General features: G+C 38.9%; 1 protein-coding gene across 2 annotated transcripts in view; it reads right to left on the bottom strand.

The window, feature by feature from the left end:
- CHMP3 (charged multivesicular body protein 3) overlaps positions 1-20,109 on the bottom strand; it is a 40,844-nt gene extending 20,735 nt beyond the window's left edge. Inside the window, exons 1-2 of one of the 2 annotated variants that reach the window (XM_027555500.1) lie at positions 19,935-20,109; positions 6,151-6,211 (exon numbers count right to left, since the gene is read on the bottom strand). In XM_027555500.1, the coding sequence (XP_027411301.1) occupies positions 6,151-6,211; positions 19,935-19,979 (106 nt within the window). In that variant the 5' untranslated portion in view covers positions 19,980-20,109. The remainder of the gene's footprint in view (positions 1-6,150; positions 6,212-19,934) is intronic. The other variant, XM_027555499.1, reaches the window with a different exon arrangement.
- Positions 20,110-23,723: the final 3,614 nt, after the last annotated feature.

Below are 23,723 nucleotides of genomic sequence, written 5' to 3'. Positions count from 1 at the left end.
ATACAGCAGTATTAATTATATTTATCCTGTCATACATGACATCCCTAGTGCTTATTTATCTTATACTGGAAGTTGGTACCTTTTGACCACCTTCATCCAATTCTCACTCCCTGCAAACTCGACCTCTGGTGACCACAGATCTTATCTCTTTTTCTATGAATTTGCTTGTTTGTGGTTTTTTGAACTATAAGTGACCTATAGCACTATGATAGGTCCTGGTGCACAGCAGAGTGATTTGGTGTTTCTGTACATTACAAAATGATCACCACAAGTCTAGTTACCACCCATCATCATAAAAGATATATTATTATTATTGATTATATTTCCCACTCTGTACATTTCATCCCTGTGATTCATTTATTTTGTAACTGGAAGTTTGTACCTCGTGATCTCCCTTATCTGTTTCACTCATTCCCCTGCACCCCTCCCTCTGACCACCGTTTGCTCTCTGCTTCAATAACTGTTTCTGTTTTGCTATGTTTGTTCATTTGTTGTTTTTTAGATTCCACATATATGTGAAATCATATAGTGTTTTCTTTGTCTCATTTCACTTAGCATAATTCCCTTGAGGTCCATCATGCTGTCACAAACAACAAGATTTCATTCCTTTTTATGGCTGAGTAATATTCTAGCATATATATGTATACACATACAACATCATTAGCTATTCATCTATCATGGGTACTGAGGTTGCTTTCATATCTTGGCTACTGTGAGTAATGCTGCAGTAAACATAGGGATGAATATATCATTCCAAATTAGTGTCTTTGTTTCCTTTGGGAAAATACCCAGACATGTAACTGCTGCATTATATGGTAGTTCTAGTTTTTTGAAGAACCTCCGTGCTGTTTTCCAGTTGCTACACCAATTTACGTTTCCATCAATATTGCACAAGGGTTCCCCATTCTCCCCATCCCAATCCAACAATTTTTATTTGTTGTCGTTTTAATAATAGCCATTTTTCACAGGTGTGAGATAGTGTCTCACTCTGGTTTTGATTTGCATTTTCCTGATGATTAGTGATGCTGAGCATCTTTTCATTTGTTTGTTGGCCATCTGTATGTCTTCTTTGGAAAAATGCCTATTCAGGTTCTCTGCCCATTTTTAAAATGTTCTGTAAATATCCAATAGGGTTTGAAATAAAGAGGTGTGAATTTCCAATTTTGTTCTTTTTCAATGTTTATTTTTTTTGCTCTCTGGAATCCCTTGAGATCCCATATGAAGTTTAGGACAGATCTTTTTCCATTTCTTCAAAAAACTTTATTGGGATTTTGATAAGGATTGCATTGACTCTATAGATCACACTGACTGCTACGACATCTTAACAGTTAATTATTCTAATCCATGAATATAGGATGTCTTCCCATGTATTTATGCCTTTAATTTCTTTCAGCAATATCTTATAGCTTTCATCATAAGCCTTTCACCTCCTAGGTTAAGGTAATTCCTAAGTATTTTATTTTTGGTACTATTATAAATGGCACTGTTTTCTTAATTTTCTTTTCCAGCTACTAGCATACAGAATAATACAACTGATTTTTGTTTTGTATCTTGCTACTTTGCTAAATTCATTTACTAGTTCTAATAGTTGGGTTGTGAAATCTTTAGGGTTTTATACATGTAAGATCACATTACTGGCAAACAGATAATTTAACTTCTTCATCCACAATTTGAAAATCTATCCTGGATAATGTACCTTGTGCACTTAAGAATGTATATTCTGTTGTTGTTGCATTGAATATTCTATATATGTCTCTTGGATCTAGTTGATTGTTGTGTTGTTCAAGTCATCTTTGATCCTTACTAATCTGTCTGATTGTTATATATTCACTTTTGAAAATGAGTTATATTAAAGTCTTCAACTACTGTTGTAGAATCTACTTTGCTTCATATATTTTAACCATGTGTCATTAGGTGCATAGATGTACGTAACTGTTACATCTTATTGTGTTAAAATATAATGTCCTTCTTTGACTCTTATAATCTTTTCTGATTTAAAGTTTATCTTATATTAGTACAGCAACCTCCATCCTTTAAGTTACTATTTCCATGGCATATCTTTTTTCCTTTCTTTCACTTTCAAAACCTATTTGTATCTTTGGATCTAAAGTGAATCTCTTATATACAGGACACACTAGGGTCATTTTCTCCCATTCTGCCAAGATCTATTTTTGATTGGAGAATTTAATTTATTTACATTTAAAGTAATTAATATGGGAAGGAAATCTTTAAAAAAGAGGAGATATGTATACATATAATATACATAATATACAATGTGTATACATTGTATACATATATGTATACAATGTTGTGTTAGTTTCTGTACAGCAGAAACTAACACAACATTGTAAAGCAACTATATGCCAACAAAAATTAATTTAAAAAAAGTAATTACTGATGAGCAGGAGCTTAATTCTTCCATTTTGCCTCTTTTGTCTGTAGGTCTTACAGTTTTTTAACTTTGATTTCCTACATTATCTTCTTCTGTGCTTATGTGTCTTATTTCAAGTTCCTTTTCATTTGCTTTTGAGTATAATTTACAGCTACTTTCTTTGTGATTATCATGGTAAATGCACTTAATATACTAACGTGATAACACTAATTTGAATTTATATGAGCTTAACTTTAATATTATACAAAATCTTTACTTCTTTACAGTTTTGTCTGCACCCCCATTCAGTTACTAATGTCACAAAAGTACATCTTTCTGCACTATATGTTACAAAATAAAGCCTAACATATTTTTAAATGCACAAGTTTCCTAAATCATGTGAAAACAAAAAATGAAGTTACAAACCAAAGTTACAAAAATATTAGCTTTCAAAATTGCCCATGTATTTATCTTTAATGGAGATATTTATTTTTTCATTATAGCTTCAAGTTACTATCTATTGTAACTATCTACAGTAACAGTTTGTTACTATCTATCAACCTGAAGGACATGCTTTAGCATTTCTTGCCAGGCAGGTCTAGTGATAACACACCCAATGAGCTTTCGTTTAAGTAGGACGGTCACTCCTTTGTTTTGCTGGATATAGGATTCTTGATATACAGGTATCTTCTTCCAGCACTTTAAATATATAAACTCACTTCCTTCTGGCGCTCAATATTTCTGATGAGAAATCTGTTGAAAGTCTTATTCAGGATCCCTTGTATGTGACAAGCCATTCTTGCTGCTTTAAACATTCACCCCTTGTCTTTCTATAGTTTGATTATAATATGCCTTGGCATGGGCCTCTTGAGTTTATTCCACCTTAGAGTGTGTGGAGCTTCTTGGGTGGTTATATTCACATTTTTCATGAAATATGTTAAGTTTTTATCTTTATTTCCTCAAATAATCTCTTTGCACCTTCTCTCTTTCCTTTCCTTCTGGGACATCCACAATGTGTATGCTGCCCCAACTGATGGTTTCCAACAGGTCCCTTAGGCTCTGTTTGCTTCATTTTTTTTTTCCTTCTGTTCCTCAGGCTTGACCCTTTCAATTGTACTATTTTCAAGTTCATTAATTCTTCTGCCTGCTCAACTCTGCTTCTGAATAACTATAGAAATTTTTTCATTGAATATTATATTTTCCAAGTGCATAATTTCCTTTTGCTTCTTGTTCATGTTTTCTGTCTCTTTACTGATACTTCCATTTTGCTTATTATCATTTTCTTGACTTTGTTCCACCTTACTTTAGTTCTTTGCATGTCTTTAAGATGGTTGTTTTAAAGTCTTGTTTAGTAAATCTGTCAATCTGGTCTTTTTCAGGGAAGTTTTCTGTTCATTCCTTTCAATGGTCCATACTTCCCTGTTTTTTTTTTTTGATACCTTGTGATCTTGTTGCTATTTTGAAAACTGGACATTTAAGCTTTTTAAGATGATAACTCTGGAAATTAGATTTCCCTACTTCCCCAGGGTTTGACAGGCTTTTTTGTTTGGTTTTATTGCTGTAGGGTATCTCTGTACTGAGTTCATCCTGAGATGTAAACTTAGCCTTTTCAGGTCTTTTCAGAACCTGTGTATTTCCCTGGGCATGCACAGTGACCACCTATATTCCTCAGTACATGTGGTTGCTTCTCTTTGTTATTTTTAAAATATTTTATTTATTTGGCCATACCAAGTCTTAGTGGTGGCATGTGGGATCTACTTCCATGACCAGAGATCAAACCCAGGCCCTCTGCAGTGGAAGTACAGTGTCTAAGCCACTGGACCACCAGGGAAGTCCCTGTGGTTGTTTCTGATTGTCTTAGTCCTTGATGTCAGGGATGTAAAATGGTACAGTGCTGTGGAAAATGCTATCATGGCTAAAATTAGTATCTAAAATTAAATACAGAATTAATTACCACTTGACCAATCTTTCCCTCTCCTAATGCCCACCACCCCCCCCAAAATTTATTTAGATACAGAATTAATTACCATGTGACCAATCCTTCCCTCTCCTAAACCTTCCTCACCACCCAGCAACCACAAGTCTGTTCTCTATCTCTGAGTCTGTTTCTGTCTCATAGTTATGTTCATTTGTATCATAGCTTACATTCCACATATAACTGATATCCTATGTACATAAACTGATGAATGCAAACCATTTAAAAATATACAGTTCATTGATATCAAGTACACTTACACTGTTGTACAGCCATCACCACTATGTCCTGAACTTTCCCTCCATCTCATGTTGAAACTCTGTTCACATTAACAGTGACTCTCCATTTTTCCTTCTTCACATTCCCTGGTAATCATTATTCTGCTTTCTTCTCTATAAATTAGACTCAGTGTAATCAGAGTATTTGTCCCATTGTGTCTGGCTTATTTTACTTCATAATGCTTTCATGACTCATTTATGTGCTAGCATGTATCAGAATTTCCTTCTTTTTAAAGACTGAATAAATATCCCATTGTATGTATATACTTCATTTTGTTTATGTATTCATCTGTCAGTAGAAATTTGGGTTATTTATACCTTCTGCTATTGATAATTATGCTGTTATGAACATGAGTGTACAATTTATTTAATCTGACTTCCATAAAACCATTTCTTTATAATAGGAAGAAGTTTATTTAGGTGTTTTTTTTTAAATGCTTAAAACAACAAAAATTTATTCTTTAATTCTGGTGAACAGAAGTCTAAAATCAAAGTATTGTTGGACTTCCCTGATGGTATAGTGAATAAGAACCCACCCGCCAGTGCAGGGGACATGGGTTTGACCCATGGTCTAGGAAGATTTCACATGCCACAGAGCAACTAAAGCCTGTTCACAACAACTACTGAGCTCACCCTAGGGCCCATGAGCCATAACTACTGAGTCAGTGTGCCACAGCTAATGAAGCCTGCATGATCTAGAGCCCACACTCGGCAACTGCTGAGCCCGCCTGCCACAATTACTGAAGTCCATGCGCCCAGAGCCTGTGCTGCACAAGAGAAACCACTGCAGAGAAGCCTGCTCACGACAACTAGAGAAAGCCCACGCCCAGCAACAAAGACCCAGAGCAACCACAAATAAATATATAATAAAATCAAGGTGTTGGAAAAGCTGCATTTCTTCTGGAAGCTTCAAGAAAGAATCCATTTCCTTGCCTTTTCTAGTTTCTAGAGGTCAAATGCATTCCTTAGCTTATGTCTTCTTCCTTCATCTTCAAAGCAAACCATTCCACCATCTGGTTCTGTGGTCACAACTCCTTTCCTCAACATACTGCTTCCCTTTTATAAGGACTCTTGTGATTACAATGGGCCCACCCAGAGAACCCAGGATAATCTCCCCATCTCAAGATCTCTAATCAAATGTGCAAGTTCCTTTTTGCCATGTAAGGTAACATATTCACAGGTTCTGGGTATTAGGACATGGACATCTTTGGGAGGCCATTATTCTATCATAGAACGTGAGCACCTGCTTTGTTTCCAACACGAACCTAGACTCTAGGATATCAGAGCTGAATGAACATGGTCCCTTCCCCTTGAATAGCTGAATTTCAGGCTCCAGGAAAGATTTACTTCTTTTAAAATGTAAAGTTTCTTTGAGTTGATTATATCTTATTTTTCTTATAATTAGAAAGCAAATAATTAGAGCTATAAATAATATAAACTATGTTTTCTGCATGTAGATTCAGCTTATTTTTATGAACTAATGCAAAATACAGCAACAGGATAAGAGACATAAAATAGTAATTTACCTCTTATTTGCCTGTCAACAACTCTCATTTCCTTTCTTATCTTCAATGACCATTCATTGACCTGGGAAAAATTTTAGAAAAGGAATTATAAGAGAAGCCAATTTTACATTTAATCCTGACACAATCTAGAAACAAAATAAGCTTATTTTGAAAGAAACTGCCTTGGGGCCAAATTCTATTTTTTTTTAGTCTTTTTATTCATAGTACATAGAATTCTCAAACTATTCAAAGATTCCTATTCTGAAGGCAGTATGAAGCACTTTGTACAAAATCTCTGAGAGAGTTCAACACCCTGCAGGTATATACAATTTTTCAAGAGGTACATGGGGATAGAAAGGTTTTATGGGCAACAGATTTTTTTATTTCTATACATAATTATTTTAAAAACTGCTGTACCTGTGTCATAAAAGTTCACCTTTTCTTTCTTCCCTTTAACAATTACACCACTTCATTTTACAGAAGAAATATTTCTCCAGCCTCCATGTCTTTTACTATGATAGATTTCCCTGAGAGGCAAAAACCTCTGAAGCACTTAACATAGAGCCAACTAGAAATACTGGTGTAGGTGTTGAGAAAGTAGTGAATGACTCATGATTGCCACATTTTTACGCATTTTTCCCTAGTCCTTCAATTTCAAAAATGAAGGAAAATCATTTATCAGTTGATAAATCATTAAAACTAAACTTTACATTAAATCAATATGTGCTTTCTGGCATATGATCCAGAAGTTCAAAGAACTATGTGATGCTGATGTACAAAATCCTTTCCACTACCATCTACTTATTAATATTAACAATGTTTCCCAACATTCAAGTCTAATAAAACATAAAATAGGACTTTCTTCTAGTTGAGGCACCTCACAATGAAGATCTCTTGTCTACACCAGTGTCATGTCATCCAAGGGCCCCTGGCACCTGGCACAGATCTTCAGACACAAGAAGATGGCCATAGTCACGGCACACTGCAAAGAGGGCAACAGTCTCTGTAGGTGAATGGGTTACCCCCAGAGTTGATCCACCCATGCACAGCTATAATACAAGCTCCCAGCAACGGTTCTACTTCTTGGGGAGGAGCAATTAGCTGGCATGGACCTCAGTGTCCATGTGAAGGGTGGTGGTCACATACCCCAGATTTTTGCAATCCACCAGTTCACCTTCAAACCCCTGGTGATCTTACTGTCAGAAATATGTAGATAGGTTTCCAAAAAAAAAAGATCAAAGACATCCTCAACCAAGATGAGGACATTGAACACTGCTAATAGCTGCAAATTCAAAAGTCTGGAGACCCTGGTGCCCACGATTACTACCAGAAATTCTACCAATCATGACGATCAGGGTTAACCTTTATAATAAACAATGGTTGTGGGATTTAAGGTCAAAAATAAAAATAAAACAGGAATGGAATTGATGCTGAACCCTTTAGCACTTATCCATGGATACATGAACTAAACGGCACTAAAAAATTCATACCCTTAGGATGAATTGTCAATAAATTTTATTTATAATGACTTTAAAACCACTATTTAACAAAATCTATAAAATATTTATTATACAACAACTCTAATTCCCAAATGAAATATTAAAGAACTTAAAACTGCATAGTTATACAATTTAAAAAGTTAATGTTAGGTTTATATGTTTTTTAAAGTGAAAATCACATAGCACACACTTAGCCATTTTAAAATGTATAATTCAGTGGCATTTAGTGCCTTCACTTTATTTGAAAACCAACTCCCTCTAGTCTCAGAACTTTTTCAGTGTGTCAGAAGAACACACTATACCCTATAAATAATCTTCCCCTATGACCACCCTCCTTCCCATTCTCTGGTGACTACTAATTTGCTATTCTAATCTTTTGATATGCTTATTTGGGATATTTAATATAAAATAAATCATAGAATATGCAGTCTTTCATGTCTGGCTTCTTTCATTTAGTATAGTGGTTTTGAGGTTCCTCCATGTTGTAGCACGTATCAATACGTCAGTCCTTTTTATGGCTGAATAATATTGCATGGTATGTACATACAACACCACTTATTTAGCCATTCATCTACTGATGAACATTTGGGTTGGTTTCATTTTCTGGTGAATAGTGCTGCTATGAACAAACACAAGTATTTGTTTGAGTAACTATTTTCAATTCTTTTGGGTATACACATAGGAGTGGAATTGCTGGGTCACGTGATAATTTTGGTCACCTGAGGCAAACAGCCGACTCACTGGAAAAGTCCCTGATGTTGGGGAAGACCAAGGACAGAAGGAGAAGAGGGCATCCAAGAACGAGATGGTTGGATGGCATCACCCATGCAATGGACATGAACTTGGACAAACTTCTGGAGATGGTGAGGAACAGGGAGGCCTGGCATGCTGCAGTCCATGGGGTCGCAAAAGAGTCGGACATGACTGGGTGACTGAACAAAAAACGTTAATTCTATTTTATATTTTTGAGAAACTCCAAAACTCTTTTTCAAAGGGGCTTCACCATTTTACATTCCCACAAGCAATGTACAAAGGTTCCTACTTCTCCATGTCCTTGTCAACACTTGTTATTTTTCAACTGTTTAATTACAGCAAATCTGCTGAAACTATTGAAAGAGTATCTCAATGTGAATTTGACTTGCATTTCCTTAATAACCAATGAAGCTGAATACCTTTTCATGTGCTTGTTGGCCATTTGTTTCAATGTATCTCCCATGGAGAAATGTCTGTTAATGTCTTCTATCCATTTTTAAGTTCAGTTGCCTTTTTATTGTTGAGTGTATGAATTTTTTATATATTCTGATAGTAGATCCTCACTGGACATATAATTTGCAAATATTTTCTCCCATTCCACAGGTCATCTTTTCCACTTTCTTGATAATGTCCTTTGGTGCACAAAGGCACTAATTCTGAGAAATTCCAATTTGTCTTTCTTCTGTTGCTTGTGCTTCTGGTGTTATAACAAAAGAATCCACTGTCAGATATGAGGTCATGAAGACTCACCCTTACATTTTTTTCTAAGAGTTTTATAGTTTTAGGTCAAAGACTTTAATTTAGGTCTTTGATCCATTTTGAGTTAATCTCTGTGTATGGAGTGAGATAAGAGCTCAGCTTCATTTCTTTACATGTGGATACCCACTTGTCACAGACCTTTTATTGAAGAGACAATCTTTCACTGAATGATCCTGGCACTCTTACAGAAAATCAACTGGCCACAGGTGTATGGTTTTACTTCTGGAGTCTCAATCCTATTCTACTGATTGATCTATATATCTAACCTTATGCTAATTGCACACTATTTTAATTACAGTAGCTTTATAGTAAGTTTTGTAGTTATGAACTATGAGTCCTTCAAATTTGTTTTTCTTTTGCAGTATGGCTTTGGCTATTTGGAATTTGTTGTATTCCATATGAATTTGAAGCTCAACTTCTCCATTTCTCCAAGAAAGACATTTGGAATTTTGATAGGCACTGCACTGAATCTGCAGATCACTTTTGGAAGTACTGACACTTTCACAACATTAAGTCTTGCAATCTATAAACTTGGGATTTCTTCTTGCAACTTTTTTGCAATTTTCAGTGTATAAATGTTTTGCTTCTTTGGTTACATTTATTCCTCGTATTTTATCCTTTTGGATACTACTGTAAATGAAATTTCAAAATTTCCTTTTTTAGATTTTTCACTGTGAGTGTAAAAAACACAACTGATTTTTTAAAATACCTTGAAACCTGCAACTCTGTTGAATCACCTACAACTAATTTTCTGGTGCATCAGGAATCTTTAGAGTGCTCTATTTGTGGAATCATGTTATCAACAAATTAACAGGTTTACTTCTTATAAGTGTGGATGCCTTTTATTTTTTTCTCTTGCCCAACTGCACTGGCTAGGGCTTCTAATGCAATGTTGATTAGTAGTAGCAAAGCTGGTATCTCTGTCTTGCTCCTGATCTTATGGGAAAAGTTTTCAATCTTTCACAATTTATAACGTATAACTAAGTATCATGTTAGCTGCAAATTTTTATAAATGACCTTTATCATGTTAGGAAAGTTTCCTTCTATTCCTAGTTTTCTGAGTATTTTTATCATAAAAAGTATGTACATACTTTTGTTCTAAGTATAATAAATTATTTTAAGCATAGAAGTATTACTTTAGGAGAAATCTATGGGAGAAAGTACAATGTAAAAAAAAAAAAAGAAATTCCCCTTTCAAGGAGAAAGAAAATAAAAATGTCTGAAATAAAAATGTCTGATTATAAATGAACATTCCTGCTAAGTCACTTCAGTCGTGTCCAACTGTGTGACCCCAGGGACGGCAGCCCACTGGGGTTACTCCCGTCCCTGGGATTCTCCAGGCAAGAACACTGGAGTGGGTTGCCATTTCCTTCTCCAAATAAATGAACATTGACAGGTATCAAATCACTGTGATACACTTTTAAAAGAGTAATTCAACATTTCCATATAAACACAACATTTACAATATACCAAAACCTCTCTTGATATAATTTGACAGATGGAACAGAGAGCAAATAAGTAAGGATATAGCTGACCTAATCAGAACTATCAATCAACTTGATCTAGTTAACATTTACAGAATATTCTAACAACAGAATGCATACACTTCTCAAGCTTTCAGGCAAACACTTCTCAAGACAGACCTCTTTCTGGGCCATAATGCACATACTCCAACAATTTAAAAAAACAGAAATCATACAAACTGTGTTATGAGACCATGATGGAATGAAGCTAGAAATCAGTACCAGAAAAATCCCCAAATATTTGGAGATTAAACACCATAAATATAAATAACAGATGGGTCAAAGAAAAAGTCTCAATAGAAATCTAAAATTATTTTGAATTAAATGAAAGTGAAAATAAATACTACTTATGAAAATGTACAGGATGCAGCAAAAGCATTAGGAAATTAATTTATGGCATTAAATGCATGTATTAGAAAACAAGAGATCTAACCATCAATAACCTAAGATTCCACCTTAGGAAACGAAAGAAAGAATAGAAATTTAAGCATCAAGCAAGCAGAAAAAAAGAAATTAAAAAATTAAGAGAAGCAATGAAATTGAAGAGAGGAGAGTAACACAAAATCAATGAAGCCAAAAATTTGGGCTCTTTAAACAGATCAGTAAAATAAATAAGCCTTTAGCCAAACTAACAAAGAAAAAAAAGAGAAGACAAGTTTACCAATATCAGAAGTACAAAAGGGGTCATCAGCTAATAAGTCCATGGAGAATAAAAAATGAAAGAATATTATGAACAATTCTATGCTCACAAGTTTAGTAAATTAGATGAAAGGGACCAACTACTTGAAAGCCTACTAAAATCCATGAGAAGTAGATTATCTGAATAGGCCTATCATTATTAAAACAATTGAATCAGTAGTTAATAACTTGCCAACAAAGAAAGTAACAGGCCCAGACAGTTTCACTGCTGAATTCTACCAGACTTATGGAAGAAATACCAGTTCTCTACAAAATCTTCAAGAAAATATGAGGGAATACTTCTTAACTCATTCTACGAGGCTAGCATAATCCTAGTATCAGAACGAGATAAAGACATTACAAGAAGGGAAAACTACAGACCAGTATATATCATGAATGCAAAAATACTCAACAAAATGTTAGCAAATTGAATGCAAAATTATATAAAAAGAATTATAAACCATAACCAAGTGTGATTTATTCTAGGTAGGCAAGGCTGGTTCAACATTCAAAAATTGGCCACCATAATCCACTACACATCAATAGATAAGAAAAATCATATGCATTGACATGAAAAAACCATTTGACAATATTCTATATACACAATAAAAACTCTCCGTGAATGATCTCTGTTTGTTTCCAAGGCAAACCATTCAATACCACAGCAACCCAAGTCTATGCCCCGACGAGTAATGCTGAAGAAGTTGAAGTTCAATGGTTCTATGAGGACCTACAAGAACTTCTAGAACTAACACCCAAAAAAGATGTCCTTTTCATTATAGGGGACTGGAATGCAAAAGTAAGAAGTCAAGAGCTACCTGGAATAACAGGCAAATTTGGCCTTGGAGTACAGAATGAAGCAGGGCAAGGACTAATAGAGTTTTGCCAAGAGAACGCACCACTCATAGCAAACACCCTCTTCCAATAACACAGGAGAAGACTCTACACATGGACATCACCAGATGGTCAATACCAAAATCAGACTGACTACATTCTTTGCAGCCAAAAATGGAGAAGTTCTATACAGTCAGCAAAAACTATAAAGAGACTGGGAATTGACTGTGGCTCAGATCATGAACTCCTTATTGCCAAATTCAGACTTAAACTGAAGAAAGTAGGGAAATCCACTAGACCATTCAGGTATGACCTAAATCAAATCCCTTACGATTATACATTGGAAATGAAAAACAGATTCAAGGGATCAGATCTGATAGAGTCCCTGAAGAATTATGGACGGATGTTTGTGACACTGTACAGGAGGCAGGACCATCCCCAATAAAAAGAAATGCAAAAAGGCAAAATGGTTGTCTGAGGAGGCTTTACAAATAGCTGTGAATAGAAGAGAAGTGAAAGGCAAAGGAGAAAAGGAAAGATATACCCATTTGAATGCACAGTTCCAAAGAATAGCAAGGAGAGATAAGAAAGCCTTCCTCGTTGATCAATGCAAAGAAATAGAGGAAAACAATAGAAGGGGAAAGATTAGAGATTTCTTCAAGAAAATTAGTGATACCAAGGGAACATTTCATGCAAAGCAGAAGATATTAAGAAGACGTGGCAAGAATACACAGAAAAACTGTACAAAAAAGATCTTCATGACCCAGATAATCATGATGGTGTGATCACTCACCTAAGGCCAGACATCCTGGAATGTGAAGTCAAGTGGGCCTTAGGAAGAATCACTACAAACAAAGCTAGTGGAGGTGATGGAATTCCAGTTAAGCTATTTCAAATCCTAAAAGATGATGCTGTGAAAGTGCTGCACTCAATATGCCAGCAAATTTGGAAAACTCAGCAGTGGCCACAGGACTGGAAAAGGTCAGTTTTCATTCCAATCCCAAAGAAAGGCAATGCCAAAGAATGCTCAAACTACCACACAACTGCACTCATCTCACATGCTAGCAAAGTACTGCTCAAAATTCTCCAACCCAGGCTTCAATAGTACGTGAACCGTGAACTTCCAGATGTTCAAGCTGGATTTAGAAAAGGCAGAGGAACCAGATATCAAATTGCCAACATCTGCTGGATCATTGAAAAAATGACAGAGTTCCAGAAAAACATCTATTTCTGCTTTATTGACTATGCCAAAGCCTTTGACTGTGTGGATCACAACAAACTGGAAAATTCTTCAAGAGATGGGAATACCAGACCACCTTACCTGCCTCCTGAGAAATCTGTATGCAGGTCAAGAAGCAACAGTTAGAACTGAACATGAACAATAGACTGGTTCCAAATCGGGAAAGGAGTACATCAAGGCTGTATATTGTCATCCTGCTTATTTAACATATATACAGAGTACATCATGAGAAACGCTGGGCTGGATGAAGCACAAGCTGGAATTAAGACTGCTGGGAGAAATATCAATAACCTCAGATATGCAGATGACACCACCCTTATGGCACGAAGTGAGGAAGAACTAAAGAGTGTCTTGATGAAAGTGAAAGGAGAGAGTGAAAAGCTGGCTTAAAGTTCAACATTCAGAAAACGAAGATGATGGCATCTGGTCCCATCACTTCATGGCAAATAGATGGGGAAACAAGGGGAACAGTGACAGACTATTTTGGGGGGCTCCAAAATCACTGCCAATAGTGACTGCAGCCATGAAATTAAAAGATGCTTGCTCCTTGAAAGAAAAGTTATGACCAACCTAGACAGCACCTTAAAAAGCAGAAACATTACTTTGCTGACAATGGTCCATCTAGTCAAAGTTTTGGTTTTTCCAGTAGTCATGTATGGATGTAAGAGTTGGGCTATAAAGAAACCTAAGCACCGAAGAATTGATGCTTTTGAATTGTGGTGTTGGAGAAGACTCTTGAGAGTCCCTTGGACAGCAAGGAGATTCAACCAGTCCATCCTAAAGGAAATCAGTCCAGAATACTCATTGGAAGGACTGATGCTGAAGCTGAAACTCCAATACTTTGGCCACCTGATGTGAAGAACTGACTCATTTGAAAAGACCCTGATGCTGGAAAAGACTGAAGGCCAGAGGAGAAGGGGATGACAGAGGATGAGATCGTTGGATGGCATCACCAACTCGATGGACAGGAGTTTGAGTAAACTCCAGGAGTTGGTGATTGACAGGGAAGCCTGGCATACTGCAGTCCATGGGATTGCAAAGAGTCTGACACAACTGAGTGACTAAACTGAATTATAAACGTGAATAAAATGAAAATCCCTCAATTTAACTTTTAAAAACTGCAGCTTCCTCCACCCCAAACTATAGGTAACAATATAACCAAGGGCAAGAAATTAGAAGCCTTCCCTGCTAATATCAGGAACAAGGCAAGGATATAATTTCTGTCTAATCCTATTCAATGTGTAATGAAGTCCTAGCTAGCACAATAAGAAAAGGAAATAAAAGGTATACAAATTTGGGACAAAACAATTAAAGTGATATTTTCTGTTGATTCTTTGGGTTGGATATATATATATATACATACACATACATATATCCAAAAAAATCACCAGGGACTCCAAGAACTAACAAGCAAATACAGCAGGGTCGTAGGGCATAAGGTTAATACACAAAAGTTAACCACTTTCAAATACACAGTAATAAGTGATCAGAAAATTTAAAAACATTTAGCAGAGCACCAAAGAAAACAATAAAACACTTGGGTATAAATTAACAATATGTATAGGATCTACCAGTAGAAAACCACAAAACACTAATGAAAGGAAAAAAAAACATATAAATAAATGGAGAGATATTCCATGTTCATGTATTAGAAGACTGAACATTAAGATATCAGTTCTTTCCAACTTCATTTGTAGATACAATGCAATCTCAATCAAATCACCAAAGTCTATTTTGTAGATATCAACAAACTGATTTAAAAGTTTATATGGAAAGGCAAATGCCCTGATAAAAGTGAAGAGAAACAAAGCTGGAAGATGCCCTATTACCCAATTTCAAGACTTAATATAAAGCTACAGTATTCGAGCTTCCCTGATGGCTCAATAGGTCAAGAATCTACCTGCAATCCAGGAGACACAGGAGATGGAGGTTCAACCCCTGGGTTAGGAAGATGCCCTGGAGAAGGAAATGGCAACCCACTCTAGTATTCTTGCCTGAAAAATCCCATGGACAGAGGAATCTGGTGGGCTACAGTACATTAGGGTGCAAAGAGTCAGACATGACTGAGCAACTTGGCACAATATTTGGGACAGAGTAGTTGTCTAAAGAATAGACACACAGATCAATGGAACAGAATAGAGTGCCTAGAATTAGACCCACACAAATATACTCAACTGATCATGTAACAAATAGATATTTATCACAATGGACAGTAACTAGTTTTGGGATGCCCTACATTCAAATCTTCCCAATAATGCTGATTAAGCACAATGTCCATTTTATTAACACCCAAAAATGATAAATCCTACTTTGTTTATACTTAAAGTATATCTATAATTAGAAGCATTGAAGTATGAATTGGAACAATTCAATAACTATGTAAAAGGTGGCAACTAACGGAACAACAATTTCACACAAGTACCAGAAAATCTTGCTTTCCCCAAATGTTAACAATAGTCAGAAAAGTAGTTAAAGAATATATTTTCTGAATTTGGTCTTCAAGTCTCAGCTTAATTGTTACTTTGGGAGGCCTTCTGTGACCCCTAGGGTAAGTTACACCCGTCTGTAGTATAACTAGACAGAACCCTATCAGTTCAGTTCAGTCCAGTCGCTCAGTCGTGTCCGATTCTTGCAACCCCATGGACTGCAGCACGCCAGGCCTCCCTATCCATCACCAACTCCTGGAGTTTACTCAAACTCATGTCCATTGAGTCTCTTTTGTAATCACTATGTTAATTATATTAAACTAATATAATTATATACAACTAACACAGTGATATTAATGTGCATACACATTATAGACTGTACACTCCAGAAGGTCAAAGACCTTTTCTTATTCACTAAATCCTTGTGCAATGTCTTACACAAAGGAAATGCTCGATAAATATCTGTTGAATTTAACTGCATAAAACATGTGTTGTGAAGAAGAGCCATAAAAATTCAGTCATCAGAAACACTTATCAAAAAACTACAGAAACTTTATACATGTGTCTTTAAATGTCAGAGAAAAAGGTCCATTAAACCCATCAAAATTTTTTCATTAACTTACAAAATGGAAAGGGATTTTGTGAAAGAAAAAGTTATGTAAGAGAAATGGGAATAATCAAGATCATCCAGCCACAGCTCAGATCAGTAGTTATCAATCTTACTGCACAGTTTGCACTAGTTTAAATGGTAATGAGACTATTTCCTCAGAATCTTCTCATTTTATGAACAGCAAAACTAAGGCCAAACATTGAAGATAACAAAATCACTGCAGATGGTGATTGCAACCATGAAATTAAAAGACGCTTACTCCTTGGAAGGAAAGTTATGACCAACCTAGATAGCATATTGAAAAGCAGAGACATTACTTTGTCAACAAAGGTCGGTCTAGTCAAGGCTATGGCTTTTCCTGTGGTCATGTATGGATGTGAGAGTTGGACTGTGAAGAAACTGAGCACCAAAGAATTGATGCTTTTGAACCGTGGTGTTGGAGAAGACTCTTGAGAGTCCCTTGGACTGCAAGGAGATCCAACCAGTCCATCCTAAAGAAGATCAGTCCTGGGTGTTCGTTGGAAGGACTGATGCTGAAGCTGAAACTCCAGTACTTTGGCCACCTCATGCGAAGAGTTGACTCATTGGAAAAGACCCTGATGCTGGGAGGGATTGGGGGCAGGAGGAGAAGGGGACAACGGAGGATGAGATGGCTGGATGGCATCACCGACTCAATGGACTTGAGTTTGGGTGAACTCTGGGAGCTGGTGATGGACAGGGAGGCCTGGCGTGCTGTAATCCATGGGGTCGCAAAGAGTCGGAAACGACTGAGTGACTGAACTGAACTGACCAAAATACTAGAGCAGATACTAGACTGGAGTAGACACTAGAACAGTAAATATTAGTTCCCTAGGGCAACTTACTCAGCTTTACTCGCTGGTAAAACAGAAACTAGGGTGCTTAAATGAAGTAAGAGTATGACATTACTTTGCAAACTGAATAGCATAATATAATGAACATTTTGTGGCTTGTATGTATTCTAAGATGCTTGTCGTAGAACTGAATTTTTGATGTTCAGTTCAGTCGCTCAGTCGTGTCCGACTCTTTGTGACCCCATGAATTCCAGCACACCAGGCCTCCCTGTCCATCACCAACTCCCAGAGTTCACTCAGACTCACGTCCATCGAGTCAGTGATGCCCTCAGCCATCTCATCCTCTGTCGTCCCCTTCTCCTCCTGCCCCCAATCCTTCCCAGCATCAGGGTCTTTTCAAATGAGTCAACTCTTCACATGAGGTGGCCAAAGTATTGGAGTTTCAGCTTCAGCATCAGTCCTTCCAATCTTTCCCAGCATCAGGGTCTTTCACCTGATGTGAACAGCCGAGTCATTGGAAAAGTCCCTGATGCTGGGAAAGATTGAGGGCAGAAGAAGAGGGCATCAGAGGATGAGATGGCTGGATGGCATCACCGATGCAATGGACATTAACTCAGGCAAACTTTGGGAGATGGTGAGGGACAGGGAGGCCTGGCGTTGTAGTCCTTGGGGTTGCAAAGAGTGGGACACGACATGGCAACTGAACAACAACACTGTTTTAGTACCTATGATTATTGAATACAATCAACATCAACACACACAGGATGTGCCAGCAACCTCCTGATGCATGACAATGGTTTGAAATACGCCTGCTAGGGCTGAACAGGCTTCCCTGGTGGCACAAACTGTAAAGAATCTGCCTGCAACGCAGGAGACATTCAATCTCTGGGAAGGGAAGACCTCCTGGAGAAGGAAAAAACAACCCACTCCAGTATTGTTGCCCGGAAAATCCCATGGACAGAGGAGTCTGGCCGGCTACAGTCCATGGTGTTACAAAGAGTCAGACACGACTGAGCGACTTACACACACACACACACACAGCTGAACAGGTGAGATCACCTATTAAATGAAAGATTTTTTTTTTTTTCCCATTATGAATAAGTATGTACTGGGTGTTGTAATGCTTCTCAAACTTTAATATGCATACTTATCACCGGGGATGTTGTCAGAATTCAAATTATGGTTCAACAGATGGGGCTTGAGATTTCTAACAAGGTGCCAGGTGATGCTGTTGGTCTGCACTTTGAAAGTAAGGTACAAAAACGGTCCCCAGTCTTTCTGGCACCAGGGACTGTTTTCGTGGGAGACAAATTTTCCACTGAAGGAGGATGAGGATGGTTTCAGAACCACTGAAGAGCAATACGAGTACTGTGGGTCAGCTCCACCTCAGATCAAGAATTAGATTCCAGAGGTTGGGGACCCTTGATGTATAATTTACTCTGGGAGTTCCCTGGTGGTCCGGTGATTAGGGTTCCGGATTTCACTGCCACGGACTTGGTTTGATCCCTGGTCAGGGAACTGAGATCCCGCAAGCCGCATGGGGCGGCCTAAAACAAACATATTTACCGAAACTAGCACTACTAGCTGGGAGAAAGAAATGGCAACCCACTCCACTGTTCTTGCCTAGAGAATTCCGTGGACAGAGGAGCCTGGTGGGCCGCTGTCAATGGGGTCGCACAGAGTCGGCCACGACTGAAGCGACTTAGCATGCATGCATGCATTGGAGAAGGAAATGACAACCCACTCCAGTATTCTTGCCTGGAAAATCCCAGGTGGGATGCCTGGTGGGCTGCCGTCTATGGGGTCGCACAGACTCGGACACGACTGAAGCGACTTAGCAGCAGCAGCACACTACTAGCTAATAAAACTTAACGTCCTTCCGTCTTCTATGACTCTAAAGTGATACACTGTCATTCCTACTCAACACACAAGACTAAGGCACGCAGAAATGAACTTTCCCTAGATCACAAAGCTGATTATGTGCGGAACCTGGATACGAACTTAGGCTCCGGACTCGGCAGGGCACTCTTAAAGCGCTCCACAGTATCGGGAAGTGATGGAAGTTGACAGGGAGATTCAGAATTCTACACCAGATGTAGTTACTAAGGTACCACTCTTCCAAAAGTAGGGTCCCTGCTATCATTGTGCGTCTGGTTGTCAACGTTGAAGGGCAGAGGAAAGAGACCCCGAGTCTCCCTCTCAATAAGGCGCGGCTGCGGGGAAGGGACGACAGGTGCCTGAACCTTCTCGACTTCGGGATGGGCTCCTAGGGAAGATGCTAGGGACCCTGCAGGTCCGCCCGCCGTCCGCAGATCGCCGGGAGGGGGCGGGGCCTGCGCCAGCTAAAGGTTCCGCGCGGGACGTACCACCGCGCGCCGGGGAAGGGGTTCCAGAGGCCGGGCCGGCGCTGCTGCCTCCGCGCCCCTAGCCGATACCACGGAACCCCTTCACCCGGCCCTCGGCCCCCTTGTGGAAATGGGACTCCGGGGTTCTCTTTCCCCACAGCCGCTTCCTTAAAGACTTCCTCCGGCCCCTCGGTCGAGTGGGAGGCCCCGGAAATGGGGGCCGAGCGGCACCTAGCCAGCCGCGGTGGAAGTGTCCAGTCGTTTACCAACTCCACCGCACCCCCACGCAAACGCACCCACTCCGGTGCCGCCGCCGCTGCCCTTACCAGCTCTTTGGGCGGCTTCTCCTGGGTTTTTCCAAACAGCCCCATGGCGAACTGACCTCGTCTCGCCCCTCCCGGCTTTCCGTTCCCCGCGCCGTGGCAGGTCACGGGCAGCCGCCTGGGCGGGGCCGCTGAGAGGCAAGGAGTCTGGGCGCCAGGAGCAGGGAGCGGCCGCGGGGAGCCTGGTGCGCATGCGCCGAACTCATGCGCAGACTCGGGGCGGAGGTTTTGTCAGAAAGGTTGACGCAATCGCGCACTTTCGGGGAGGGGACTTGTGGACCCAGGTGAGGAGCTAGGTGTGTTTTTCTGAGGCGTAGAGGTGATTCCTCCGAAGGATGCGAACTTACTGACTGAACCCGGTGATAACAGCTGCACCTGCTCACCTAAATCTGTATTTTGTTGTCCCGGAAGTCTGTTTTTTCAGTCCCTCAGTCGTGTCTGACTTTGTGACCCCAGGGACTGCAGCACGCCAGGTTTCCCTGTCCTTCACCATCTCCCGGACTTTGCTCAGACTCACGTCTGTTGAGTCGGGTGATGCCATCCAACCATCTCATCCACTGTCATCCGTTTCTCCTGCCCGCAGTCTTTCCCAGCAGCAGGGTCTTTTCCAAAGAGTCGGATCTTTACATCAGGTGGCGAAAGGATTGGAGCTTCACCTTCAGTCTTTCCGGTGAATATTCAGGGTTGATTTCCTTTAGGATTGACTGGTTTGATCTCCTTACTGTCCGGAAGTCTGTATCTCCGCCCAAGCAAGATACTTTTATAACCACTTTCCTAAGATCGTAAGCACCTCACATGCAGCGAGCCAGAAACGACCGCTTCCTCCCGCTAGAGCTGCTCCTCCCCTCTGTTGTCTCCACCATGGCCTAGTCACTAAAACCGGGGCATCATTCTTTCTCCCTTCTCCTTTCAAGTCCCAACAGTTGTAACTTTTCAATTTTTTAAGGAACTCCAGCCCTCCCCTTTCATCTCCAGTGTCACAGCTTTTGTTCAGGCCATGGCAATTTCCAACGGGGATAATTCCTACATGCCTTGTGCCTGTGTGTATGCGTGTGTTTGTGTGGTCCTGCAGTCTGCATCGGAAAAGGCAATGGCACCCCACTCCAGTACTCTTGCCTGGAAAATCCCAGGGACGGCGGAGCCTGGTAGGCTGCAGTCCATGGGGTCGCGAAGAATCGGACATGACTAAGCGACTTCACTCTCAATTTTCACTTTCATGCACTGGAGAAGGAAATGGCAACCCACTCCAGTGTTCTTGCCTGGAGAATCCCAGGGACGGTGGAGCCTGGTGGGCTGCCGTCTATGCACAGAGTCGGACACGACTGAAGTGACTTAGCAGCAGCAACAGTCTGCATAGACCGTGGGGGTGCTAAGTCACTTCAGTAATGTCTGACCCTTTGCGACCCCATGGACCATAACCTGCCAGGCTCCTCTGTCCGTGGGATTCTCCAGGCAAGAATACTGGAGTTGGTTGCCATGCCCTCCTCCAGGGGATCTTCCTGACTAAGGGATCAAATTCGGGTCTCTTATGTCTCCTGCATTGGTAGGCAGATTCTTTAACACTAGCACTACCTGGGAAGCCCACATAAACCATATAACCTTAATAAAATTCTCAAAGGACTCTGTGACTAGAAAGAAGTAGTTGCATTTTAGCTGGGCAATCTCTGAATCTACACTGGTGAGCTGCTGGTTCTTCTCATTACCTTGTCTCATGATGGTGAAGAATCCACTTATTTACGACCTCAACCCCATACTCCCATCTCTGGTGGGACTGTAAAATGGTACAACCATTCTGAAAATACTTTGGCAGGTTCTTTAAATGATAAACATATATCTGCCTCATGCCATTTCCACTGCTAGTTATTTATCCAAGAGGAGGAAAAGCACATGTGATTACAAAGACTTGTACTGGCATCCTTATTTGTATTTGCTGAGAAATGGAAATAATCCAATGGTCCATCAACAAGTAAATGGATAAACCAGTTGTGGTAGATAATAAAAATAGAACAAACTTAATATCTGCGTCAACATAGATGAATCTCAAAATAGTTATGCTGAGTGAAAGAAGCCAGGAAATAAAGTACATTCTGTATGATTTCATTTCTATGACATTCTAGAAAATGCAAACTCTAGTGCTAGTAGATCAGTGGTTGCTAGGGGACAGGGGTTGTTTTTAAAAGAGGCAAGAAGGAGAGATTGCAAAGGGACGTAAAGGATATTTGGGGAGGTGATGGACATTATCTTGCTTGTGGCAACAGTATCACAGATATATGCTTTTGTTAAAAATTGGACACTTCACCATGGAACCAGCCTAAATGTCCATTAACAGATGAATGGATAAAGAAGATATTGTAGATATGGATAATACAATGGAGTATTACTGAGCCATAAAAAAGAATGAAATGATGCCATTTGTAGCAACATGGATGGACCTAGAGATTATTGTACTAAGTGAAGTAAGTCAGACAGAAGAGGCCAAATACCATACAATATCACTTACGTGCTGAATCTAAAAAACAATCAAATGAACTTGTTTGTAAAATAAACAGTCTCACAGACATAGAAAACAAACTCATGGTTCCCACAAGGAAAGGAGGATGGGCAAGAGATACACACTGCTGTATATAAAACAACAGGACCTACTGTATAGCACACGGGACTATATTCAATATGTTGTAATAACCAAAAATGGAAAAGAATCTGAAAAAGATATATAACTGAATCACTTTCTGTACACCTGAAACTCACACACTGTGAATCAACTGTACTTCAATAAAAACAGACACTTGAATTTGTACACTTTACATCAATATACTTCAATAATGTTCTAAAAAATAGCAGTACATGTTCATTGTAAAAAGTAAAACTTCCACACTCTCTCAGGGAAAAAGTTCTCAAATTATTTATGGTTATTTAAATAATTGGTGTGAATTCTTTGTGGCTTTTACTTTGGAGAATATGTTTTTAATATAGTTTTACTTCTTTGGGATCATATCCTACATACTGTTTTGCAATCTTGTTTTTAAAAAATTTTGCATAGATTTTCTTTGATGTTAATATCTAGAGCTAAGGGATTCCAAAGCAGGAATGTACTATTATTTATTTAACCATTTCCCTATCGTATAACGCAATGTGGTTTCCAATTTTCCCCTTTAACAATAGACACAGTTTAAAGCACAAGTTTTAAAGTACTAACTATATACTCTGTATAGGTTGCACAGTTTGAGCTACCAACAGTGTACTAGAGTTCTCTTTTCCCTAAATGCTTGCTGACAATGAATATTATTAATCACTTATATGTTTGCCAATTCAAGGGCATATTGTTTTAAATTTTCATTTATCTGATTACTAGTCTAGATGAGCATCTTTTTGTATATTTTTTGGCTATTTGAATCTTTTTTGTGAATTGCCTCTTTGTATCCTTTGCCCGTTTTCCATTGAATTGTCTCCCTTCCTTTTTTTTTTTTTTTGTTTCTGGTTTTTTTTAGTATGATGGAGCTCTCTGAAGATAAGAGATCTGTGGAAATGTTTTGAAGTCTCCTTCACCATACCCCTCTTCTTCTTTTTTTTTTTTTTTTTTTTGAGCATGAACTATAAAGCGGCAATTTTTCAGGCGGGGGGACACTGGACCCCAGTTAGTCAATGATATTTATCAAATACTTACTATATATTAAGCACTCTATAGGCTCTAAGAAAACAACAATGAACAAAAAGAACCCCATACAATCTGATGAGAAGGACAAGTACTAAATAATGGTGATAAGTAAAATCAAGTGAATTACCACAAATGTG

The sequence above is a fragment of the Bos indicus x Bos taurus genome, chromosome 11, assembly GCF_003369695.1.
Source record: "Bos indicus x Bos taurus breed Angus x Brahman F1 hybrid chromosome 11, Bos_hybrid_MaternalHap_v2.0, whole genome shotgun sequence".
NCBI lineage: Eukaryota > Metazoa > Chordata > Mammalia > Artiodactyla > Bovidae > Bos > Bos indicus x Bos taurus.
Note: the sequence above shows the minus strand (reverse complement) of the source record. Positions and strands in the feature narration are given on the sequence as shown.